Below are 27,457 nucleotides of genomic sequence, written 5' to 3'. Positions count from 1 at the left end.
GGGGATGCTGCCTTCCACCTTCAGATTCTCCAAAGTGGATCCTAGGTGTCAATCACAATAGCAGTACAAGGAAGAGGTTGGTGGGATTCGTCTGACGCAAACACCCCTTTTGGAACACCGGCCACGTTCCCCTGTTCCTTCTATGAATGAAGAGAACTCCTGGCACTGGTGTGAAGTCAAATTCAGGCTTTTATTTGATGCAACGCGTTTCGAGGGTGCAATGCCCTCTTCATCAGGCATGGTATAGGTAGCAAACAACAATCTTTTATAGTAAAACAGTAATGGATGACCTGAATGAATGCTTCCTGCACTCAGATGACCTCTGACATCATCCCACATTACACTGATACTAACAAAAACACATATCTTTCAACCCATGTATATACAGGAGATTAAGCAAAGTGTATTTGTATTTTTATTTTACTTAATCTCCGGTATATACATGGATTGAAAGATATGTGTTTTTAGCCAAATGTTTGTTAGTATCAGTGTAATGTGGGATGATGATGTCAGAGGTCACCTGAGTGCAGGAAGCACTTCCGGGTCACCCATTACTGTTTTACTATAAAAGATTGTTGTTTGTTACCTACTGTATACCATGCCTGATGAAGAGGGGATTGCACCCTCAAAACGCGTTGCATCAAATAAAATCCTGAATTTGACTTCACACCAGTGCCAGGAGTTCTCTTCATTCATAGAAGGAACAGGGGAACGTGGCTGGTGTTCCAAAAGGGGTGTTTGCGTCAGACAAATCCCACCAACCTCTTCCTTGTACTGCTATTGAGCTAGTGGATAGTTTTATAGTTAATAAGGTTAAAAAAAGACAAGAGTCCATCAAGTTCAACTTACAGAAACCCTACTATGCTGAAAGCAAAAAACTATTTTGCACCATCACAAGGAAAAAAAGATTCCTTCCCGTCTCCAATGGCAAACAGCACAAATCCCTGGATTACTGTCCTATCATATGAAATCTTTTGGCCATAAATTATATTTTTCAAGAAAAGCATCTTTCCCTACTTTGAACTTATTTAATGAATCAGCCATGACAACATCATGTGGCAGAGAGTTCCCTAGTCTCACCGCTCTTACAGTAAAGAACCCGCATCGATGCTGATGGTGAAATCTTCTTTCCTCTAGACGTAGAGGATGCCCCCTTGTCATGGTTACAGGCCTAGGAGTAGAAAGACCACTACAAAGACCTCTGTACTGTCCATTCATATATTTGTACATTGTGATCAGATTGCCCCTAAGACTTCTTTTTCTAAACTAAATGACCCCAAGCTTGACCTGTCTTGGTCCTGTAACCCAACCATTCCCTTAACAACCTTGGTTGCCCTCCTCTGCACCCACTCCAGTTCAGCCGTGTCCGGATATGGTAAAAATTAAGGTTTCCTATTGCATGCCACACAGCTGTTGGTTAAGTGCTTCATGTCGTAATTAGAAATGATCGAACAGCGCTGATGTTAAGGTTCGTACGAACTCGAACCATCGGTATTTGACTCCCGCAGTCTTCCCTTTCTGTGGGGAAGGTGAAGACAGCCCGAGTCTCGCCTGGAAATCAGGAATAGAGCCTGGGCCATAGGTTGTATTCCTACTTTCCAGGCGGGACTCAGGCTGTCTCCACCTTCTCCACGGAACGGGAAGACTGCGGGAGTCAAATACCGATGGTTCGAGTTCGTACGAACCTTAACATTAGAACATTAGCACTGTTCGGTCATCTCTAGTGGTAATGTGGTTTTGTTGTTTTTTATTTTATATAGACAGTATTATGTCATTAATTATTAATTATCATTATAGTATACATTACATATTCACAATCTATCTTTCTCCATCCTATAGGAAACAGACGACCCTTCTGTGAACAATAGGACATTTTCCCTGCCACAGATTATTTTGACAGAGTGGTCTTCCAATCCACCATCACCTCCAGATAAAAATGATAACTTTACCTATGACGTTAACTATGGCAATCCTGCAGATCTTGGTATCAATAATGCCTTGGCGGAAATAGTGACTCGTTGGTCCCATTCAGCCAAGGACACAGTTTCTACTGTTGAAGACCTAGACCCATCTGGACAGGTTGGAAAAGGATATGCAGACGATGAGGACAACTGTGTAAAGCACAATCTTGTCTCCCATGATGATCTCTCCATGGATTATGAGTGCGGCAAAGATCCAGAACATGGCACTGTAGGCTTCATGATAAGGAATAATAGAATAGTTTCATTATCAATGGAGGATAAGAATAAGTTATTAGAAGATAAACATTTCTGTGAAATGAAAGAACTAGTAAGTGGTAATTCTGTTGAAATTTCCATAGACAATGCCAGCGCTCCTCCTAAAGAGAATCCTGGCTCGACTCTATCTGATGAAGCACAAGATCCAAAAGGAACAAATAGGCAGTGGTGGGAGATGAAGGCCGAATATGGAGATTGGATTAACGACCAAATAAAAAATAAGGATTTTGGAGGAAGTAAAGAACAGAGATGGACATCAAATGACTATGAAAGTAGATCTGACGCACAATCAAACATACCAAAGCCAAGATTTCCTGTGCCAAAACCCAGATATTTACAGGGAAAAGCACCAAAGCTTCAGACAATCAAGAATCCAAATGTTTCCCAACAGGTCCACATAGAAGCACCTCATGGGCAGCCTGATGGAAATCCCAAACTTCGCGTTATTGATGTTCAGAAGATGTTGAACTCTGCTGCTAAGAATGAAAGCAGCGCTCACCATGTCCTCGAGGACAGTGTCACTGAAGAAGACAACCAAGAAAGGTGGAAGAGCATGGACATTTGCAAAAACACCTACAAACGTCTGGACAGCCTGGAGGAAAGCATACGAGAACTGGAGCTTACCATTAATACTATCGGTGTCTGTTCACCTACCATAGAGCAGAAGGGCCCATTGGAGAGTCACCTCCATGCCGAGATGGTCTCAGACCAAGAACACGAGAGTCTGTCTCATCACCTGAATGGGGGAAGCACTAATGCAAATCCTCCCAAAGGAATAGACAGTCCCTTTCTTCATAAAACTAAGCCACCTTTACTACCAAAGCCTCAGATCTCTAAGGTGTCGCTTTAGTTTCTTCATTTTTTTACCAATCCATGTGCTGATTTTTTTAACCTCATAAATACATTTGTAACTGTCTTTGTAAAATGTGAATATGGAAATTTTATAGCATGTTTGTCCTTTTTATATCAACTCCAGTATACATTATATACATTTATAATAGCTGATAGTAGATCACATGGTAGGCTGGCAGCTGTCCTTCCCATATTTCCCCATACATGCCAAGCATTGTATTTTCAATGGGCAGAGGGGAATAACGTCTGAACAGACTCATATCGTCTTGTGTAATATAGCCAGCAATTAGCTGACGAATAAGCAAAGACTTGTTCATGGGCTGATCCATTTTTTATGACTGGTTTAGCTGCCCATCTCCCTGTGTGGTTGTGTGGTTGGCGACTGGTGGCAGCCAATGGCCGCATGGTTAATCTATCCATCATTCATGTCGCCCTCCCCGCACATTGCTGGAGCTTTGTAAAGGAATGCGATCAACCCTGGGGTCCCCCACTAACAGTTACCGAATAAAGGGTCCAATCTAGAACCCTTGTGTTGGGCATCGCCCATCCCTATACAGTGGTTTCAAATAGTGGCCTCTATCTTTGTAGTATGATCATGTGTGGAAGCAGGAAAAGTGCCACCCACTTAACTAAGGCACCTTAGCAATGAGCTGTGGGTGGTACCATGCTGACTTTCAAGCAGAGACTCGAAGGTTGAGTAAGAGCTGTGCTCTCAGGGCATTGGGTTTCATAATATTCTTTGGGGTACATTTCCACTACGGAATACGCACGGAAACTTCAAGCAGATTCCGCTGGGTGGCCTCTCTTTGGGCAGATGGAGGAATCCGCGGCAAATATCATTGAGTCTATGGAACGGGCAGAACTTCAAGCAGAGGCCGCCCAGTGGAATCTGATTGAAGTTTCCACGTGGATTCCATAGTGTGAACATAACCATGCACTGGTGTAGCAACTGGACAGATTTGGTAATGTTGGGAGAGTTTAATAAGGGTTAATCATTTCACCAGTGATATTTGGGCTGCCATGGACAATGCCAATTTTCTATTCCAATTTTTTCATGCAACACTCATTACCAAACAAAGAGTGTTCACTGGACAGTCGCCAGTTTTGGCAAAAGTTCACTTATTGGGCAATGCTGTCACAGCTGTGTGACCCCACTGGTCACTTTATCACGTCTCTCAATGACATGTGTGGTCTGGGAATGCCAAGAGCTCAGCTGTAGGAAGTAGATAAGGTACGGGAAACAGTGGAGTTCCTCCCTGACCTTGTCAGCGTATTATAAGTGCGGTGCTAGGTTTACACCTGGGTCTGCTGGCACAGTCTATGTCCTGACATAGCTTTTAAAGTGAACTATGATACCAAAGAGTCATGCATTGGGTAACAGCAGAAAACCTGACCTACAGTGTTTTTTGAATGCGGTGCAGACAGATAATGTACTATATAAGTGAACATTGAGAAATGGTAAGAATCTTAAAATGTGTGGCCCATGGATCTTGGCATCACCCTCATTTTTGTGCTGACATTTCTACCTTTTCATTTGCAGAGTGGGGGTATGTCCATTCCACCCATGAAGATGGTAAACCCAGTAGGATCTCGGCTAAAGAGTGTCCAGCAAAGCAGTGGAGACAAGAGCAGCAAGCACTCCAAACAAAGAATGGAATACATGCGGATCCAGGGCCACCAGCAGGTAGTTTATCTCTAGAGAAGATGTGAGCACAAGGTTAGCACACACTGGCTCCCCCCCTCATGTCTCATCCTGCATCAGTCTGTGTGTTAAACCTTGTCACCAGGGCGGCGCTATCCATGAAATGTAATATAATTTTTTTTTTTATATCCACTTACCCTGCCTCTTGATATACCGAGGCTCTATAGTTCTTGCAATTAAAGACACTGGCCATCACCTCCATAGCTTTAAAGTGACTCTGTACCCACAATCTGACCCCCAAAACTACTTGTATCTTCGGATAACTGATTTTAATCCAAGATCTGTCCTGTGGTCCGTTCGGCAGGTGATGCAGTTATTGTCCTAAAAACAACTTTTGAACTTGCAGCCCTGTGTCAAACTGCCGTGGCTAAGAGTATCTGTGCCCTAACTTTGCACCCCACAGGTGCCTTAACGATCCAGCCCATGTGCCGTGCTTACACAGGTGAGGAATAGGAGACATTCTGCCTGGAGCATTCCTAATGGTGAAGAGGGCGGGGAGCAGGGACAGAGAGGGTGTGCCAGCCTAATGCACAGACACTTTAGGCTACGCCAGTTTGACACACGGCTGCCAGTTCAAAAAATGTTTTTTAGGACAATAACTGCATCACCTGCTTAACGGACCCCGGGACAGATCTTGGATTAAAAGCAGCTATCCGAAGGTACAAGTGGTTTGGGGGGGGTAAAATTGTGGGTACAGAGTCACTTTAAGTACCCGCTTAAAATTTCCCTTCAATCACCTGAATATTTATGTCCAGGGGTGTAAGTAAGAATAAGCAACTAAGTAGCTACTACTTGTATTTCCAATAAGAAAAAAGAAATTTTCTGGCTCCTTTTTAGAACTCAGTCCTCTCCAACTTCTCTGTGGTTCCTCCTGGAGAAAAATAAAAAAAAAATAAAAAAAAATATATATATATATATGAATGAATACATTGACATCTGGGTGTGTCTCTTAAGAGTCTGACACGCTCAGCAACGACTGGACAATTTAAACTGTTCAGGGACATGCCCCTATGGTAAAGGAAATGGTAAAATTCACATTATGCATCCACTTCCAGGAGGAATACTAGAGGAACAACAACATACAGAGTTCAGTGGGAACGTGCTCCAGAAGCTTCATCTTACATGTACTTACTAATATAAGGATGTTGGTAGAGGTGAAGGCCCGCTTTAGTGTCCAGTTGAAGGGATAAAGGTTCAGGCCACAGAATGGCTGCCTGTGCTGTGTTCCTTACCAAGTCTCACATTTTCTATAGTCTTGTGTGACAACCTGTGTTGTGTCTGTATTATTCCGTCATTATCCTTCCTTAGAGATGAGCGAATCTCGAGCACACTCAGGTTCATCCGAACCTGAACACTTTGACTTTGATTCAGCCACCGGTAATCAAATGCAGAGCGTTGGAGTTTGGATGAACCCAAGCGTCCTTGAGATTCGTTTCTCTCTTTTCTTCCTCTGTTGCTTCATGTTTGCCTGAAGACAACCGCATCTCATCCCCTTCCCCTTCTCACATGGCCGTATTTCTGATGAAAAGCCATGTTTGCTTTGTTATCTTTTTGTTTTATTGACGAGTATGATTTTGATTTGTTGCTTGAGTAAAGTCAATATCATATGATAAACTTCCTTCTCTTTTGTCATGTCTTGCACGGTCATCTCTCTACCTCTACCCCCAGTCCCAATAACCTACATCGTCTTATATCATTGCCCTGAAACCTCATCTTTTACCTTTTTTCCCCATAGTCCTATTGTACTTTTTTCTTTATCTTTATAATAATGCTTAATAATATAGAGACAACATAGTCCGCACCACCTTACAATACTATCTTTGTTCTCCAGATGCTAAAAAACAGTGTGAATGTTCCTCCCCAGATCCATTTCTTATACTGCAAGACATCATTTGACCAGTTTCTCCCATGCATTCCACTGCTATATACTTTAGGCTTTTCAACCTTGGATGGAAGGCATGTCCTAGCGATCACTAGAGATGAGCACAACTTGAGCATGCTATACAGCCTATGGCTTATGGCTGTATCCATGTTTTCCAGAACATTTTCAGCCACTGGTAGTGGCGCTCATCTCTAGTGATGGCATAATGCTAGGCTGTGCCTTCAAATTGCTGAGGTTTGACCTTTGGAACCACCTTGATTCCTGAGAATGAAGGGGATGCAGCACTGATTTAGCATTATATCCCATGGCCCAGTAATCGGCAGGTCTGGCTTCTAAAATCACCAGTGCTCTGCTCTTATTTCTCCATTCCCCTCTAAGGCTGAAATCACACACAATACTTGTGCCTTATTTCAGTCAGTTATGGAACCGAGACAGAGAAAAATTTAATTATAAATGATAAAAATCAATTTCTGTCTCGAACCTTATCCTGGTTCGGGGAAAAATACTGTTTAAAATACAGACCAAAATAAGGCCTTAAAGTGTACCTGTCGTCATAACTTTCAAAATCAACTTAATCAACTGTAGATGTGATATAAAGCAAGTTTGCCATATACATTCATTATTTTTTTTTTCATGCTGTAAACAAAGCTGTACTTACCAGAAATCCAGGTCCAGTCTCCTGAAGGCAGATTTTCTGACTTGTGCTGGTTGAAATAAACAGACTAAACACAGAAATTCCGGCCATTACAGAGAGTCACGGCTCAATGTGTCCATCAATCACATGACTGCCTTCTCTCTGTGAGCGCTCAGATGACCTGGGATACACACACTTCCTGTTTTCTGGCTCTTTCCTGTTTTTTGAGAAAAAAAAAGAGTCAGAAAACAGGAAGTGCTGTGTTTTCTATGATAACTAAAAAATAAATAATGAACATGATGTATAATGAATAATGAAATTGCAAACTTGCTTTATATCACATCTACTTTTGGTTTAGATTTTGAAGTTATAACAACAGGTACACTTTAAATATTGTGTAAATCCAGCTTACAATGTAGTATTGCCTGTGTCTGTTTATGTTGATGCATTGGGTCTACCAGAGAGGGAGCAGCTGAGACTTATGTAGTTTTCCACCATTGTTTATAGGGAATATGGGGTCCCCTTTAAATGTCTTCATGAGACAACCTCTTCGAAGGGAATCTGTCCGTTCTGTATACAACATGGGCAGATAGCTGATGAAAGAAATGACTGCTGTTTCCAAAAGTTATAAAATGATGAGAGACACAGTGGTGTGCTGAGTTATAGCGCGCATGCTTCCTCCCTCCCCCATCCCTCATTGACTGCATGATTTATGTACAAGGCTCATTGATGGAAGGCAAACCCTGTACATCAATTATGCAGGGCAGAGAGAGATGAGGCGTGTATGCTGCAGCTCAGCCTACCCTCCCCAACACCTCAGCTTAGATGGAAAACATGATTTTATAACTTTTATAAGCAGCTAAGAGAATGGTATCATGTATCTCCCTTCAGCTGCCCATGTCTGCAGCTCTGAACATGATATCAAGCTGAAAGATTCCTTTTAAGTTCCCACCATCATCCATCATCTTTGTTTGTTTTTTTTTCACTTCATTCCTTTCATTGACTCCATCATTTCAGAATCCAGATGTCTCTCTCGAGTGTTGGTTGAACTGTCTCTATCCTAATTTCCTCAGTCTACTTCTCACTCTCCTTTCCAGGCAGCTAGACCATCTAAAGAGGCTGGTAGTGTGAATGAGAATAACCCTGGATCGGATAAAAATGCGCCTTCTAGAACCTCTATCCCTGTACTGACTTCCTTTGGTTCAAGGAACTCCTCTATTTCCTTCTAAAATGATCTACTTAGCAAGTTTTTATTCAATTGTGCTCTTCTCATCTGAGTTCTTCTTCTTCATGCTCCTCGAAGTGTGGACTATTAAGTTGGCCAACTTCTTCTGGCTGAGAGTCCCCCTCACCAAATTTTTCCCCTCTGCGTTTTATCAGCTTTGAGAAACGTAACACGGCAAAGGGCTGAAAACGCGGAGAGGAGTGTGAGAGACGTGATACAACGGTCAACGCGTTCCATGGTGCCTCCCACCTCCCCAGGCGTGACTGTTACCACACCTGCAGCTGCTCATCTGTCCAAATGATGTAGATACCGATCTTCGGAAGCCAGGACTTTACCGGACAGTATCTCGGGGTCCCGAGCCTTGTATGTTGCTTTGTTTTTTTGTTTTCTTTTTATGCTTAATTTATTTGTTGTTCCTGTAGTTCCTGTGGAAGTCTAGAGATGTCAGGATGACTTTTTTTGTGTATTGCGTTGCCAGCAATAAGCAAAGACCCCCCCAACCTTCTCCGCCCCTCACCCTTCCACCTCCAGGAGAGCAGATTGTATTTTTGGGTGTTTGTACCACACCCACACTTTCACGGTAGCCCAGAACTATATAGTCAAAGGTAAGTCCGGGTTCTGTGCCACGCCTAGGTTAACCATTGAAAGCACAGATGGGAAGGAAGCGGTGGCTTCTGTGTCGCCAGGTGTGTGGTATTACATGATCACTCACGCAGTGTGAGATGCCAAGACTGGTGATGCCAACACTGTTATCTTTGCCTAGCAATATCTATTCTCCGACCAGTCGTGGGCAGGAGCAGAAGGTGGACTTGTAGTGCACAATGTAGAGACGTTCCCGGGCCTTTCGTCGTCAATAGGATTGTCACAACCTCAAGAGGAGTCAAAACCACCCTATGGGATTGTATTGGTCGTTCCGTATGGGTCGATAGGGTTCTAACTGTAGGACATTCCTGTCTAACATTGTATAATATAAGCACAGACATCGATAACACTAAATGTGAAGTGTGTGTGTGTTGGTGAATTGTGCGTCTACGAAAGTGTGTTTTATGGACAGGGGAGAGACCTGAAGAGCAAGTCACACTATTCCATTTGCTTCTGTCTATTCACGCACTGTGCGCTTAGCTTCTTAGGGGTTTTTTTTTTTACTTTTTTTGTAAAATGTTCATTTTTTTGTACAAACAGAAGTGGAGTTTATATAAAGATAATGAACAACTTATACCGTCACATCCCAGAATAGCTCTTTCCATTCGGCGAAAGCGACCTAACGTTTTTTTTTTATTGTATTACAAACAAACCTATATCTATACATAATATATATAAAAAATAAAAATAAATACCGAGTATAAATATATATGTACAATTTTAAATATTTCCTTTTATGGTGCGAGAGGGGGTTGATGAAACAGGGTAAATCCACGTGGGGAGGGGCTGAAAATTGTAACATCAGAGATTTATTCCCGACCTATGAACCCTAAAGTAGGGTACAGGGTTTCCATACCTGCCTGTCATCTCCTATGGTGCTACATGTGTCCAATCTCCTTTTTCTGATCCAATCCCTGGACATCTCCTGCACTGAATATACATCTATTAGGGATTGTAGGTTGTTATGGAATTAATACAAATACAGCCCCCGGAATAATGCAGCACAACAGATGAGAAGCACTTTCCAAAGAAATCCTAGCAATCTACTAGAGCGTTGAATTATTATAACAGATCTATTTATTTTTTGGATGTTGCTTATTTGCGCCCTGCAGAAATTTATTTAAGAAAACTATTTTAGGAGGATTATGGCATAAAATAAAGATTATTGTCTTCACATCACTTGAGCAGTGTCAGCAGCATTCATAGAAGAGAGGGGACCTCACAGTAAAGAGGCAAGTGAGCTCCCGATTATGGTGCCAGGTAGGGATGGTCCGAACCGAGTTCGGTTCGGGTTCGTACGAACCCGAACCCTCGGTAATGATTCACGCTGTCTCCCCGCTCCTTGCAGCGGGCGGATCCAGCGGGAGGGCCGCCTGGAAAACTGGGATACAGCCACAGCCATAGGCTGTATCCCAGTTTTCCAGGCGTTACTCCCGCTGTATCCGCCCTCTCCACGGAGCGGACAGACAGCGGGAATCTGCTGCCGAGTGTTCGGGTTCATACGAACCTGAACCTCGGCAGGTTCTGACCATCCCTAGTGCCAGGGGTTCTATTCCTGTTCCATAACTTTTAGGTCAATCCTCCAACTCTACGACATTAACAATATAGTTGGTCCTAAAGGACCAATATAAGACTCTGCCAGGACCCCTTAGTTTCTTTCTATGGTTTGCACTCCTAACAGTCTGACCATTAAAGGGGTTATCAAGGCTTTAGAAATGTATGGCCTCTCCTCAGGATAGGCCATCAAAACTAGATTGGTTCGGAAGGTAGGAACAACACCTAATTCTGGCCAGTCACCTGTTTGAAAGGGAACCTGTTGCCCCTTTTAGGCGTCTCAAACTTTTTATTAGGGTATGTTCACACTGAGGAATTGAAGAGGAAAGATTTCTGCTTGAAATTCCTCATCTATTCAGCTCTGGCAGAATAGGAACGGAATTCAAGCAGAATTCATTGATTTCTATAGGAGTCCCCACTAGGCTTGATCGAACATCGGGGAGAGATAAGTTCAATCAAACTCGAACCTAGCCGGACCTTCCGCATTTGATTCCCGATGCCTTCACGGTCCATGCGGAAGGAGGCGACATCCCGTGGACCGCCTGGAATTCCGGGATACAGCCTATTACCTAGGCTGAATCCCGAAATTCCAGGCGGTCCCTGGGATGTCTCCTCCGTCCGCATGGATCGTTAAGACATCAGCAATCAAATGCGGAAGGTTCAGCTATGTTTGATCTAACCAAGCTTTTCCCGATGCTCGATCAAGCCTAGTCCCCACCACCTGCTTTCTGTCCACAATGTTGGGTATAATCTCTATTAAGGTGTATCAGTGAAGACCGGCAGGACGAAGAAAAAACAGTGGGGAACATCCCCAATGATTTCTGGTTCAGGCAGCATGAAAGTGATGACAGGTTCCCTAAAGTGGCTACAGCACTCTTGTAAACTCTGCAGACTCCACCATTACTCATAGTCCAGTGATTGCAAGTACCAACTGAAGTCGGCTCTCCAACCATCTAATATTGATGGCCTATCCTACATTTTTAGAGCCCCTGGGCATTGACAGTTGTGTGCCACAGGTTGGAAAACACTTTAAAAAGTCAAATGACTATTAAGCATTTCCCTTTAAGTCCATCACAGTACTAGTATTTGCGGGTTTTGTTAGGTTTCCTTGCAAAATCCTTTTATCAATATTTCCACTTTTGCCATTCTTTCATAAATTACAGTATCAATTACTAATGCTTGAGTTCTGACCGAGCTTCCACCATGTTCTACTCCCCCACCCCCATTATTATTAATATACCGGCAGACATTCACTATAATAAAGGAAATCTTTATTTCTGACTGTTGCCGAAAATAAATTAGTCTGGAGTATATCAGTAAGATGGATAGAGTGGTCAGCTGAGCACTATGGGGGAGATTTATCAAACATGGTGTAAAGTGAAAATGGCTCAGTTGCCCCTAGCAACCAATCAGATTCCATCTTTCATTTTCCAAAGAGTCTGTAAGGAATGAAAAGTGGAATCTGATTGGTTGCTAGGGGCAACGGAGCCAGTTTCACTTTACACCATGTTTGATAAATCTCCCCCTATATTTTTTCAGTAATTCAGTATATAGTCCCTGAGTTGTAACAACATAAAGTATATTAGAAAGTTGGGATATATAAGCAATGCTTCTTCAATCTGCACCCATGTTAGATGCACTTGTCTATGTATACAGTATTTCTGTTTCTTATGAGAAATACATAGAGTTCAGCTATATCTCAATCATTTTACAGCCTTTCTTGTAGCTGTACCATGTATGATAATAGTATAGAATTACAATCACCACAATATGGAGTCAGTAGTTTTGTATACGTCCCCCAGCAAGGCTCCATTGCCCCAGTCATGTCACTTATTAATAACCAGTATTCACACACATTGACCCCATAGACAGCATGTCCAGTATACAGGTGCAGGATGTATGCTGTGTGTAAGATGTTCCGGAACATGCAGAATTGGTGTCATTGTAGAAGAACAGATAGACGTCAAGGGGGTCGCGGATGGCAAATTAATACTGATCTGTGCTCTTCCCCTCTAAGATGAATGCTTGCACAAGTGTATTACCCTCACATGTCTTTCCCGTCTCCATGGTCATTGTCTATAATTCTTTCTAAGCTGCCGGCCAATATGCACAATAATTTACCTTAATGGTGCGTTCACACCTACAGGATCTGCAGCTGATTTTCTGCAGCAGATTTCATTTAAATAAACTGAACACAGCATCAAATCTGCTGCAGATCCTGTAGGTGTGAACGCACCCTAAATCTATCAGGAAAATGCTATATAATTTATCATTGTGATGTTATAGAGCAGGAGAAGCATATATAGTTTTGTGGGAAAAAATTCAGTATAATTGGTAACAAAACCTCTGCTCATTTTCAGCTTAGGAGTCCAGTGGGTGGTCCTAATCAGTGATTGACAGCTTTCCTGGTATGTGTGTGCATACAGTGATTGCTGGCACTGAGTAGGGCCACCCACTGGACTCTTGAGTAGATATGAGTGAATTTTAAGCATACTCAGGTTCGCCCAAACCGAGCCTATGGTATTGGATTACTGGTGGCTGACGAAGTGTGATGCTGCCTGGAAAGCATGGATACAGCCATAGACCTTAGGCTGTATCCATGTTTTTTAGGACTCCCTAGGGCTGCATCCAAATTCTTCAGCCAATGTAAATGTGACAGGATCCCTTTGAAGGTCATTTCCGGACAGTCCATCTCTTGAGTTCAAAAATGGCAGCAGCTTCAAAGTTGGCTACAGGTTGATCTTTATGGCCTTTACCTATTTAAACTCTGACAATGAATGAGGTTTCTGGATAAAACAATGTCGAACCAAAGCCACACGTGGTACTTGACATCCCTGTTGAATCCACTTCTGGCTTTGGCTCCAAAGCTACATGTGTGATTCCAGGCCACTGATGACAAGGAACATGCATGGATGCAGCTGCTATAGCATAGGGGAAGGGAACCTTGGCTCTCCAGCTGTTGCAAAACTACAACTCCCATCATGCCTGGACAGCCAAAGCTTTAGCTTTGGCTGTCCAGGCATGATGGGAGTTGTAGTTTTGCAACAGCTGGAGAGCCAAGGTTCCCTACCCCTATGCTATAGAATAAAGCAGTGTACTGTTCATTGATTCACTGGTAGTGATGTCACAGATACAAGATTTCTCAAGTTCCTACATTAAGTTTCAACCTTGTGCGGGTGATGTTACATAGCCTCATGGTACTGATATATGAGGTCTGCCCATGTGAGCAGGTTCTCCCCTAAATTTCTCTTCTTTACTATGATCACAAGTTGTTTTACCTTTATTATCAAAATTAGACCAATTGCACTCTATGGTAATACGGACACATTGCTGCATCTGATAACCTGAACGCACAGCTGTCATATCTGGTCACCAAAAAATATTTATAAAAAAGTGTCCATATTACCCTAATGTGAACCTAGGCAAATCCCTAAGTATGAGATTAGGGAAAAGCATCTCTTCCCCCCTCCCCCTTCCCCAACCATCAAACATGGGTTGTGTCAGGTACGTCATGTGAATGGGGGCTGAGTTGCAATATAAGACATAGTCGATAGATAAAAGTGGTATTTTTTGGATAAGGAGACAGAACTGTGTACTGATCCACTCCTACCTAAAAAAATCACTCTGAGCTGCTCTTGCCTTTATCTTTTCTTGCATATGGACTGTGGGTACAGAGCGCCCCTTATTGTAAACGTACCAATCCTAAAATATTCCAACAATTCTACAGTCCTTTACGTTAAGTCTGTTGTCAGATGGCTGACCATGCATAATAAACCTTGTTGATATGACGCACAGGCCACCCATAGAAAATGGCATCAAATGACCAAGTGCATTATTATTATTTTCTATGGCTTATTCACATTTTGCCTTTACCGAAAATGACGTTTTGTGTTGTGCTGCAAAACCTATGCCCAAAAATCACAATAATAATGTTTAATTATGGGTAAAGGATAGAGTGTGAATAAGCCATAAATGAAGGAACCATATTGGACAATGTGATCATGAGTGAGGAAGCATGCGGACACCTGGTTATTGCATGATAAATTTAGCAATATTGTCTCTATGTTGTAAAAGAAAAAAAGAAAAAAAAGTTTGGGGACATAAAATTGACTTGAGAGGGAAATATACATTCGTTTATGTTTTATTCCTTTGGATAAAAAAAAAAAAAAGAGAAATTCTGTCTATCTGAGCATGGTTAATATTTGTGAAATGTTCAAGGCCTCTCAAAGCGTCTCTCTTCGCAGTGATTCTGGGTAATGATGTCATTTTGTACAGTCAATGCTACAATTGTAGAATATAGCTCTATGTATAAATATATGGATGCCATAAATATTCCGTGAAAAAAAAAAGTGTGTTTTTCTTTCGTGTGGAAATGAGATGTCATTTTACGTCAATTTTTTTTTTTTAAATAGGTTTCTATCAGTCATTTAAGATATGTTTATAGAAGATCTTTAGCCGAAAGAACAAAATCTAAAGGTGTCTATAGACCTTGGACGAAATTAGGCCGAAACCACTGTCTTCGATGGGTTCAGCATAGGGCCGACGTCAGCCGATGTTCAGCCCCCTCAATGTAGTGCAGGGTGAGCATTGAACATCAGAAAACAGAGAAAGAGCAGGACCTTTGAGCGTCCTGGAGAGAGAGAGGGATGAAGGACCTGATCACATGACCGCAGATACTCAATACTAAAGTGTGGAGATTGTCCAGGCAGAGAGGAAGAAGTAGACTGAGCTGTAAGTGCTGTGTGTATGTGTGTCAGTCATTAAATTTGTGTGTATGTGTGTCAGTCAGTAATATGTGTGTGTCATTTAGTAATGTGTGTTCGTGCATATGTATTCAATTAGTAATGTGTGTGTGTCATTCAGCAATGTGTCAGTCAGTAGTGTATGTATCAGTAATGTGTGCATGTGTGTCAGTAAGTGTGTGTGTTTGTGTATGTTAGTGGTGTCTCAAGTGATTGCGCAAAAACCTGGAGCCAGCCCTGTTTCAACCCAAGGTCTATGGCAGGGATGAGGAACCTTTGGCGCTCCAGCTGTTAGAACTTGACGCCAGCCACTTTGAATTTGGCACCGAGTTTTAACAGCAGCTGGGGTGCGGCAAGTTCAAACAGCTGTCATTATGATGGGAATCCCCCCTGTAAGGGAATCCCCTCCTGTAACTTAGGTAAACGAACACCTCAATAAATGTCAGCTGACAGTTATCCCCTCTGATTTTGTTCAGATACAGTTCAATGTTCAAGTACCAAACAAAACTTCAGGGGGAAATTTCTTTGGAATACCGAGGTCTTACTGTATTTCATTCAAAGCAGTTGTCAGAGCCATCCTCTGTAATAGTGCAATAATACGGGCAAGTATGGAGGGATTTTATACTGTAATGATTTTCAATCCAGAATGTAGACTTGGCCAAAGTAACATCATCTGATTCATAAGTGTAACTGGATGTTTTGAAGTTTTCAGGAAAGTTTGAACAGCGCTGGTCTTCAGGACAGGTAGGTGATCTGTAGATCATAACCATCATTGTGGTTACATGTTGGCTAATCTAATATAGCATTGTATCGTCAGTACACCACAACTCAATATTGTTGCAGTGGTCACACAAACCAATTTTCACAGGAATCCAGTTGACCCGTAGCTTGATGGTGTATCCCCACTTAGAATCAGATCAACTTGTCATTTTTTTTGTCACTTTATTTAGGAAAATTAAAAAGGCCATTTAAGTCTAAGGGCTATTTATGACTAGAGATGATCAAACATCGGGAATTTTCAGGTTCGAACTCGAACCTTCAGCATTTGACTCCCGCTGCCTTCCCGTTCTGTGGGGAAGGTGGAGAGAGCCCGAGTACCGCCTGGAAAACTGGGATACAATCTAGGAAATAGGCTGTATCCCTGTTTTCCAGGCGGTACTCGAGCTGTCTCCACCCTCCCTTACGGAACGGGAAGGCATTGGGAATCAAATGGCGAAGGTTCGAGTTCGATCAAACCTGAAAATTCCTGATGTTTGATCATCTCTAGCATGCAAATTGTAAAGAATGATTGCACAGAGGGCACCATGTGTAAGGTCCACAACAAATACTAACCTTAAAGGGGTGTTCAACTTCAATATTACTTTTTTTTATATGTTGCTGCCCATGGTGAGACTAATAATTCCTTCCATACTTATTATCCATTCAGTCTCCTTCCCCCAGTTCTCAGCTGCTGCTTTCTGCTGAAGACACAAAAAACAGTGTGAGAGCTTTTCTATCAGCCCTCCCCCCCTCTTCCCTTCCAAGACGGCTGATGTAAACTATCTGCAACTCTGTAATGGCAGGAGCGATATTCACAGTGAGTTAATCAGCAACTTGACCTCATATTACCCCTCCTAGCATTACAAAGAAGCTACAAAGTTACAGATAAAGCCTGCCAGACTTGTTTACATCTGTCGTCTCGGAAGGGAGGGGAGAGAAAAACTTTTTTTGTGTATTCAGCAGAAAGCAGCAGCTCAGAACTGGGGGAAGTAGACGGAATAAAGACTAACAAGTAATGAAGGAATTGTTAGTCTCACCATGGGCAGCAACATATGAAAGTTATATTTGAGCGTAATACCCCTTTAAGTTACAGGTCTTCTTGCTATGTCCTGCGCTAAATTGCACTGATTGGGTGAACTTTTGTTTTTAACATAAAATATACAGCAGCGACTACTATTATGACCATATGAGTCCTACTATATACTATTCTGCAGGGGCTTTGTGAGAACTGACCAATTTTCCTATCCTGGACTGCTCTACACTAAATGAGAAACCCTGGGAAAAACCCATACACTGTGCAGAGCCATAAGACAGTACAGGAGATGTTCCAGTAGTCCAAATGATCTCTTTAATTTCAAAGTGTAACTCCTTAAACAAGACTTCAAGGTCTAAATCTACATAAGGAATTAAAGGGGTTTTCCCATCTCAGTAAATTACCCCTTGTGGATAGTGAACGAATAGAATGTTTATGCCACAGGTACAGTCTGCACCAGTCAGTGACGATACCAATGGTTGGACCCCTATGATCTGCTTGTTCTCCCCTATCCAAAGGATAGGGTATAAATTATTGAGTTGAGAATACCCCTTTAAGGGTTGACTACTTTTTGAGGGATAACAGTGAAGCATTTAAAGCGAATGTACCATCAGGTACATACGCTTTAATATGACCCATGAATAAATCGGCGCCGGTGCCGCGGTCCATTTTTTTTAACTGCGGCCCGGTTTCCGTTTACGGCGTCGTTCTATCCACAGGTACCGAGCCGGGGCTGAAGCAAGGGGCTTCATGGATGATCATAGAGGAGCCATCCTGCGGGACATGAGAGGGTGAAGCTTTTGAACACAGTAAGAGGTGGCCAACCCCACTGGAATTTTCATAGTGAGTCATAATTTAGTCAGTTTTGTGGAAAGGTATCTTGTATCATAGAAAAACAACTGGCTAAAACTATGTATAGTCTGCTGAGAATTTGCGTAGGGAAATGTATGACTTGTATCACATGTAGCTCTTACTGTCTACCTGTCATATGATCACCTCTGGTAACGGGAAACCTGCAGAATTTAGTAGAAAGCCTCAGGGATAAATAAGAAAAAAGAAGAAGGGGAAGTCGTTTGCAGGTCTCGTCTTTGATCTGAGGGACAGCTGGTGCATGGAGGGGTAAGGGTCTTTTTACACTGATAGATCTTTGGCCAGCCACAAATGAGTGCCCATCAGTGAGATCGGCGCTCGCTTGCAGAGCCTTATACATGGCACAAATAATTGAATGTCCAGGCCGCACAAACAATCCCTGCATCGTTTGTGTGGCCATTTAAATACATTGATATCAGCAACTCATCCTGTTTACACAGAGAGATGTGTGGCTGGTAAGTAACGATTTATAGGGCTGCGATCAGCTGACAGCAAGCCCTTTCCCTCTCCTTGGCCAATTGCTGGCACTTTAACATGGACAGATTATCAGCCGAGTGAATGTTTCTAACAACACTCCTGGCCGATAATCGCCCCATGTAAAAGGGCCCTTAGTTTATTCATGTCCTCTCCATATAGGATACCTATAGGGAGCAATGCACGTATCCTGTCCAGTCATATGGACAGAACACACAAACAGAAGGATAGGTAATTTGTGTAATGTAGCAGAATATCGGGGTCAATAAAACATGCAAGAAGCTTTATTCAGCAGTATCTCCATTTAAAAAAAAAAAAAAAAAAAAGGAAAAATAAAAGCTGGAGAAGAAAACAAACATTAAAAATCCTTATACATTTTATATTATGTTACACATAGAGACCATATTTACAGAACAGAGTGAAATAATACTTTACATTATATGCAGAACAGGATTATACATTAGTCACAATACTAGTCTGGAATGGCGGCAGTTTTATACAAAACACTTTCACTAAGGATTCTGGGTCATATTAACTCCTTTATTGCCAAGAAGGCTTGCAATGCACAATGTTACTGTATGGACTTCAGTAAAGCCGCCATGCGTACACAGCTCAAGTAGACATTTTGTTTCGGAGCATATTTTAACCCTTTTGCTGCCGGTGTTATCCCGCAGCACCGTCCGTTTGATACATGGTCTACCATTGCGTGATTTCCATCGGTAATAGCAACGTACATTGCAGCAACAAGTTATGAACAGTTTGTTAGCAGCACCAAGTCAATATATATAAATATATATATATATATACAATGTAATGGAAGGTGTGGGCTCAGGATCTGAGGTCAGTAGAGATAATAAAAAAGGGTTATAAAGCATGGAGGAGAGAGGGGTCTGTAAAGTGTATGTACACAGGCTGAGCCATAGTTTGCCTGCAGCGATCATACATGAGAGCACAGGCTATATGTGATTATACAGATGGAGGAGGAGGCACTGATCAGGCATCTGGAGGGGGTACAATAGAAAGGCATAGGCGGTTCGGGGTACAGGCAATAGATGTGGAGTGTACAGCAGAGGGGGTGCAGGATACACAGGCAGCATCACAACTTAATGCAATAACAGTCTAGAATATATTGCCAAGATTCCTTAAGATTCTTTATATCAGGGCAGTGAGGTGTCTATTGGTGAACTAGCTGGAGGGGTGCAGGGGAGCAAGGCTTTATGGGTAACGTGCAGGAGGCCATTTGAGCCTAAAGTGTCACTGTTTCATTTTTTTTTTTTTTTTTTTGCATAAATCAATAGTCCAGGCGATTTTAAGAAACTTTGTAATTGGGTTTATTAGGCAAATCTGCCATTATCTGCATTCAGAAAGACTTTCCCCAGGTCCCCCCCCCCTCCTCTCTCTCATTCACTGCTCATTATCAGGAAATCTCGACTCTTTTACACAGTCGGGCCCTGACTGTTCTATGGAGAGGAGGGAGATTAGTTGCCAGCAGAGAACAAAGGATTACACAGTGGGAGCTGTGTGAAAGCTGGTATCCAGAGGTCAGTAACTCTTTGTTGTCCTGTTTTGGTGTCTCATCTCCCTCAACCCCTCCCCTCTTCATAGACAATCATGAAGACAGGGGGAGAGCTTCAAAGTGCTTTTTCATGATAAAAATGCATTTTCCCGCTAATAAACCCAATTACAACGTTTCTTAAAATCGTCTGTATTATTGATTTAAAAAAAAAAAAAATGTAAACGGCAGGTACACATCGAGCAGGGGTTACACTGTGCACCTATGGACCACACTATACTGTAACTCTTCTTTCACATGAGGTGGAGGGGCCACGTTATTCCCATACACAGTTTACTAGAACTATTTACTGTCTGATTCTACACCTTCTTATTAAACCTTAGCTTTCTGCTAAACATTAGTGGTTTGCAACCTAGATCCCCCAACTCCCAGCATGCCTTGGCAACCACCGCTTATCGTATTGATCCATCAATATACAAAGTGCTTCCTAATATATCTCTCTCACACATACGTCTTATAATCATGTATGGGAACAAGTAGGAAAAGGTTAATAGATTCTACCATACATTCTCCAAGGCTTAGCTCACATGTGAACATTTCATGTGCCAAGGCCCATGGTGGATCATGTGTTGTATTAATCCTAGGTCAGATGGATAAGCCAGTGTTAATCCTATAATTCATACACATCACCGCTAACCAGTCTATAATAAACATCAACCCAATGACCCGTCACCCCTCTTCATCACAACTATTATATTAAACTACAACCCAAAGGCTGGGGCTACAGCCTGGCGTCTGCCATGTGATTGGCGGCCTTGGTCGTGCAGCTTTCCTACATCACATGCCATCATTCCTCAGATATTTCTATATGTTTGATGTTTGCCTATGGACTGCAACAGGAAGCAGGCCAAAGACTGTTTCTCCTAACTAATCAGTAAAGAATATATCACATGTCAACCTTTATAAAACCTCTCTATAGCTGCAGCGATTCTCCTCTCCTCTTGTATCCCTGTGCTTTATAGAAGGCATTTCTAGTCCCAGACATGTTAAAGGGATTATCCAGCGCTACAAAAACATGGCCACTTTCTTCCAGAGACAGCACCACTCTTGTCTCCAACTTGGGCGGGGTTTTGCTGCTCAGTTCTATTGAAGTGAATGGAGCTTAATTGTAAACCACACCTGAACTGGAGACAAGAGCGGTGCTGTCTCTGAAAGAAAGTGGCCATGTTTTTGTAGCTCTGGAGAACCCCTTTAACTTTGCTCTCTCACTCAATGTACCCCGGGCTACACTAAAGGCTCTTTTACATGGAGCGATTATCGTGCAAAAACCCACCAAACCGATCAATCACTAGTGATTATCTTTAGGTGTAACAGGTATGTGTTCTGCATACTTCCTCTCTGGTCCTGAGCGCTGCAGCTTCAGAACTGACAGGCCGCTCTGAAGCTGCAGCACGCAGGACCAGGGAGGAAGTATGCAGAACGTAGGGGAGGCCATGAACGTGGATAGGTAATGTAAAAACTGTTTGTTGAATCGTCAATTGCTGGCCACGCATTGGCTATTATACACAATGCGGGATCGGTGTCTGATGATCGTTGTCTCTATTACACGGAGCGATAAATCGGCTGAATCAGGCCGATTATTGCTCTGTGTAATAGGGCCCTAATGGTCCTATTAGACAAACCGATTTTTTGTTTTCAAAAGGGACCTGAAATCATTCACCATAATACAGGGAATAATATTAGATTCAATTGTAATTACGATTGATCATATGCTCTATTTTACAAATAATCGTAATAATGAATGAACTAAGTATACATAAACCTAAAGGCTTGCGAATGATTAACAATGATTTTATAGTCAGCTCAAAAGATGGGATCAATGACATACGAACACATTTTCGTTTGTCATTAGATCGTTGCCTGCATGCACAGAAAGACTATTGCTGAAATTGGAAAGTTATAACAATTTTTCGCATGATAATCTTTCTGTGTAATAGGGCCTTAGGGTGTATTTGCACAGAAAGATTTTCCATTGCAAATATTGAAGCCAAAGCCAGGAACGGACTATAAACAGAAAACAGGTCATATAGGAAAGACTGAGATTTCTCCTCTTTTCAAATTCATTCCTGGCTTTGTTTTCATTAATTTCAACCAAAAATCTGTATGTGTGAACACACCATTAAGATACTGGAAGACACACTCAACATTGCGAGCTTCCTCCATACCAGTGAGCTGTGGCTCTCTTGGGTTTTCCGTACACCCAGGTTTAGTGCAAGTGGGTGAGCTGACCTATCTACATGTTGCTGTGTGGCTCTCTAGTTATAAGGCAACATGATGAGAGTTGTAGTACCCTGCTCAACACGTTACACATCCAATGTAATTCATAACATGCTGCAGATAACCCTACCAGTGCCAGGCTAAGGTAACAAAAGATTCCTGTCACAATGAGGTAAATCTGGGTGATAATGGCACTTAGATATAACAGTAAACCCTGTTCCCCGTGCTGAGACAGGCAAGGGTCCATCTGCGCATATTCCTCACCTACAGGGAGACTCATCTTAGGAAATATATAAAATTAACATTTAAATTCTATATACAGAATTCTGGCAGCACAAATGGAACTAAGTCCATGCACGTCACTTGGACATTTAGTAGAATTAACATCGCTGCTAATGTGTAACAGGCCTTTTCTATGTAGACAGGATTAACCAATACAATGGATCTCATCTCAGCGGGCACAGAGGAGTACCGCCACTATGCACTCACTATGGTGGATAAGCTGACAATAGACGGATAGGAGCCAGGGCTGCAAATTCAAACCATATAATGACTTTTTTTTTTTGTGCTCTGGCAAATGCACAGACTGTGGTAGCCATGGTCATTGTACTATTGAATAGAATGGATCCTATACTAGATGCAAATGTGAATAATATACAATGTATTACAAAAAATGTACGGCAGTCTAAGGGAACCAAAGCCTCTACTAAAAAAAAAATTATAATAATAATACTAATAAGAGACAAATGATGGCAAGGCAATGTGGTGCTCCTAAACTCCAGAGAACATAACGCAAATAACTTTCTTTTTGTCTATCAATTTTCTTAGCTTCTAGACAATCCCATCTGTCAGTCATGGAGCGATCCCCGGCTGACAGTTATTGAAGGTGTGTCGGCACCTTAAGAACGCGCCTAGAAAAAACAAACACTTATCATTACACATCTATTAGCTGACCTAGGTGGGCCCCTCCATCTCCCTGCTGCCTTCTCAGTGGCCCCTCCTGGGACTTGTACAGAACAGCTTTTCCACGGGACGATTATCGTTCGCATAATCGTTAACGATAAACGATCTAAAACGACCGCTATTACGAACAACCTGAAATATTTTACCCATTTACACGGAACAATGATCATTACTTACGATCGTTCTTGCAGTCATCTTGTTGTCGCTATTGCGAACAACCGAACATCTTATTCCATGCGAACGAGCAACAATAAAAATAGGTCCGATTTCTCATTCGTCGTTTAATCGTTAACTGCTATTCAACCGAACGATTATCTTCAATCCAAATGATTTAACGATTATCCTAATGATAATCGTCCCATGGAATAGGGCCCTTAGAAGGGGATAGATGCACAGTCCTGCTTTTACATTTTTTAACCTTTTGACCACAAAATAGGACTCACCGCAGAAATTTCTGTGGGTGAAAATCCATTCTGTTTAGCATGTCCTGACTTCTGCAAGAAACCTGCTGCGTGTGAATATACCCTTAGGGTACCGTAGACATTAGTTCCCAGTGGCAACATTTACTTTCAATTAGCTGGTCTGCAAATGTACATTGTATGGTATTTGATGTGCATAGTAGTGCATACTTACATCATGTATGTGCATATAGTATGCATTCTTTTACATACAGATTACCACTGATTATGGAATAATGTATAGTAAAATTCCTTTTACTCTATGACTGCCTTATTCCTTAAAGAAAATCTGCAAGATTGGGGCTGGCACAATGAAAACATACAGCCAATGAAGGTAGCAGCACACTGATCTACTAGGTGCTGGCATTATGGAATTTTCCTGTACATGTATACATTATATATACTACCCACTGTGCATTTGCATCTATGCAGACCAATATGCATGCACCTATGTATTGTGCACATGCCACTGTTCACCTGTTAGCTTAGGTCTAGGCAGGAGAAGGGTTAAATATGTAAAAATGGAATAAGGCACCAGAGTTTGAATCTATATTTGGGAAACTTGTTGCAGAGTTCCAAGTGATCCTCTCCCATTCCCAGCAGTCTGCTATGAGTGGCTATGTAGAAATGTCATGACTCTATGGGTTCACTCTTCATTGAAGCTCCTTCTGTGTATGCAGTAACCGTGCATGAGCGGCTGGTGGTTGCTCACATTTCTGTGGGAGGAAACATTGTAGACGCTTTATAAGACTCATTGTTAGGTCCTGCAAAGTATCTTCCTCTATATAATGTGTAGCTGCAATGGTGAGAAGATGGCACCAGACATGAGTGAATTGTATAAGAACAAAAAAAAATCCTTTTTTAAAGTAGCAGAAGTCATGGCATCTGTGGAATAATGGTATAGATGTGAAGAGAGACCACCGCATGGCATTTACGGATTAAGGTAACACCAGAGTGTTTACAAATAATGGCGGAGTCCAGGAAGAGGAGGATTCTGGGATTTGGACCCTTTGTTGGCTACAGGTTCTTGGGCTGCTGGGGTTTTGGCTTTCTGAGATTCCAAGCTACTCAGTCCCGAGTCCCTTCCCTCTGCCCAGGCCCCCCCACTTAATCGGGCACTGGGTTCAGAAGCAGATGTTGCTCCAAGAACTGGTTCCTTCCAGTCATTGAAATTAAGGTCAGTAAGCTGCCCAGGGAGCACCACGGTGTGCCGTCGCCAAGCGCTTTTCCTACGTCGGGTTTCTGGAGATCCAGGCTTCCGCATTGCTGCCACACAAAGATCATCTGCTGCCGGCCTAATGCGCTGAGGTGTACGAGAGTGTGAGGACGCTGGTTCCTCAGTGCCTTCAAGTTTACCCTTACCAAATTTTTTACGAGCTAGTGTATCTCCAGGAATGAGCCTTTGAGAGGTGAATGAATCCTGTGAGTGTGGCCGTTCTGTTTCTCTTCCCCCGCCCACCTCTGTGTCTGTTTCCATGTGGCTGAATTCGCTCCGCTCATCATCAGCCTCATCACCACCGCGAACACTGGAGGCTGGCTCCGAGCACAATGTGGAGAGGGTCGAGTATCCAGAGACAATTGAACGAGCATCTGCAGGGATCCTTTCCTCTACAGGAGCTGGCCACCTACTTCCAGGGCTTTTAGTCTCCTCTCCAACCTCTCCTCCAACCAGTAGCTTTCGATCTTGGGTCTTCGAACAAACTGGATCTTGGGGTTTTTCAGCTGCTTCCTGCTTTCCTATGGTTTCCACCTCCTGTTCAGGCTGCCCCAACCGTGCTGCCTCCTGCTCGGAGTCATCCTCCTCTGTGCTGCTCCCAAAACGCTTCTCATCTCTTCGTTTCCTGCGTTTACGGTTCACTGCTGAAATGAAGGGAATGGACAGGATATCGCGGGCATATAGCTCCTTTCGAGATGCCTAAAAAAAGGAAAAAATATTTAGATTAGATTTTTTCAGGCAGAATCAATGCTGACATTTTGCATGTCAAAGATCGATAGCTAGAAATATATGGCAACAAAGAGCTTAGAAGAGCGCAGGATTTCTCTTGTCCTAAAAAAAAAAAAAGAAGGTCCCAGGTCTCAGAATCCCCTTTAAATAAAATTTCTGCCACATCTTTATGACAGGTAACAGCCTGCAGAAAACTACAATGGCAAAACTTTAAGGGCATATGTTACATTAAATATGCAGCTCTATTGGTATACATTCTAAAAGAGTAAAAAGAGTCAGTATTACTGGCATCCCTGTGTTTAGAGGGGGAAAAAAAATAAAAGATTAAAATCAAAGACATGATCTATGGACCCTGTGTTCAATGTATCAAAATCAGACTAACCTGTATCTTGCCTTGTCTGTGCTCACATGTGACACATGACCTTGATGCATAAAAAGGTTTATTCCCTGAACCTTGTTCACAATGGCAAAGACAAGAGAGCTGTCTGAGCAGACCAGAAATGCTATGACTGCCAACTACAGGCAGTCTAATGAGCACAAGACTATGGGCCCTATTACACGGAACTATAATCGGCTCTATCCGACCAATTATCGTTCCATGTAATACAGTCATGTCCAAAAGTTTTGAGAATGACACAAATATTATATTGTCACATGGTTTTTATGTGTGTTTGTCAGATGTTTTTATCACATACAGAAATATAATTGCAATCATATTATGAGTAACAAAAGCTTATACTGACAGTTAGAATGAGTTAATGCAGCAAGTCAATATTTGCAGTGTTGACCCTTTCAGGATCTCTGCAATTTTCCCCGGCTGCTCTCAATCCACTTCTGGACCAAATCCTTACTGATAGCCGTCCATTCTTGCACAATGAATGCTTGCATTTTGTCAGAATTTTTTGTTTTTTGTTTGTCCACCCGTCTCTTGATGATTGACCAAAAGTTCTCAATGGGATTAAAGATCTGGTGAGTTTCCAGGCCATGGACCCAAAATCTCTATGTTTTGTTCCCTTAGCCATTTAGTTATCACCTTTGCTTTATGGCAAGGTGCTCCATCATGCTGGAAAAGGCATTGTTGATGGTCAAACTGCTCTTGGACGGTTGGGAGAAGTTGCTCTTGGAGGACATTCTGGTACCATTCTTTATTCATGGCTGTGTTTTTAGGAAAGACTGTGAGAGAGCCGATTCCCTTGGCTGAGAAGCAACCCCACCCATGAATGGTTTCAGGATGCTTTACAGCTGGCATGAGACAAGACTGGTGGTAGCGCTCACCTCGTCTTCTCCCAATAAGCTGTTTTCCAGATGTCCCAAACAATCGGAAAGGGGATTCATCAGAGAAAATGACTTTACCCCAGTCCTCAGCAGTCCACTCCCTGTACCTTGTGCAGAATATCAGTCTGTCCATGATGTTTTCTGGAGAGAAGTGGCTTCTTTGCTGCCCTCCTTGAGACCAGGCCTTGCTCCAAGAGTATCCACCTCACAGTGCGTGCAGATGCACTCACACCTACCTGCTGCCTTTCCTGAGCAAGCTTTGCACTGCTGGTAGCCCCATCCCGCAGCTGAAACACCTTTAAGAGACGGTCCTGGCGCTTGCTGGTCTTTCTTGGGCGCCCTGGAGTCTTTTTGGCAACAATGGAACCTCTCTCTTTAAAATTCTTGATGACGCGATAGATTGTAGACTGAGGGGCAATC

General features: G+C 42.4%; 2 protein-coding genes across 17 annotated transcripts in view; one reads left to right on the top strand and one right to left on the bottom strand.

Moving 5' to 3' along the window:
- SRCIN1 (SRC kinase signaling inhibitor 1) overlaps positions 1–18,013 on the top strand; it is a 165,162-nt gene extending 147,149 nt beyond the window's left edge. For 7 of the 12 annotated variants that reach the window (XM_069953481.1, XM_069953479.1, XM_069953478.1 and 4 more), the window contains 3 exons: positions 1,840–3,075; positions 4,630–4,773; positions 8,405–10,435. In XM_069953481.1, the coding sequence (XP_069809582.1) occupies positions 1,840–3,075; positions 4,630–4,773; positions 8,405–8,536 (1,512 nt within the window). In that variant the 3' untranslated portion in view covers positions 8,537–10,435. Of the gene's footprint in view, positions 1–1,839; positions 3,076–4,629; positions 4,807–8,404; positions 10,436–16,175; positions 16,215–17,981 lie in introns of those variants that run through there. The other 5 variants (XM_069953489.1, XM_069953488.1, XM_069953482.1 and 2 more) reach the window with 4 other exon arrangements.
- A 3,343-nt stretch (positions 18,014–21,356) lies between these two features.
- ARHGAP23 (Rho GTPase activating protein 23) overlaps positions 21,357–27,457 on the bottom strand; it is a 68,800-nt gene continuing 62,699 nt past the window's right edge. For 4 of the 5 annotated variants that reach the window (XM_069953493.1, XM_069953492.1, XM_069953490.1 and 1 more), the window contains exon 24: positions 21,357–25,732. In XM_069953493.1, coding sequence (XP_069809594.1) covers positions 24,776–25,732 — 957 coding nt within the window. In that variant the 3' untranslated portion in view covers positions 21,357–24,775. The remainder of the gene's footprint in view (positions 25,733–27,457) is intronic. The other variant, XM_069953494.1, reaches the window with a different exon arrangement.

Source organism: Dendropsophus ebraccatus, chromosome 14 (genome assembly GCF_027789765.1).
Source record: "Dendropsophus ebraccatus isolate aDenEbr1 chromosome 14, aDenEbr1.pat, whole genome shotgun sequence".
In the NCBI taxonomy this organism is placed as follows: Eukaryota; Metazoa; Chordata; class Amphibia; order Anura; family Hylidae; genus Dendropsophus; species Dendropsophus ebraccatus.
The sequence above is the reverse complement of the archived record's forward strand: the minus strand, read 5'-3'. Positions and strand labels throughout refer to the sequence as shown.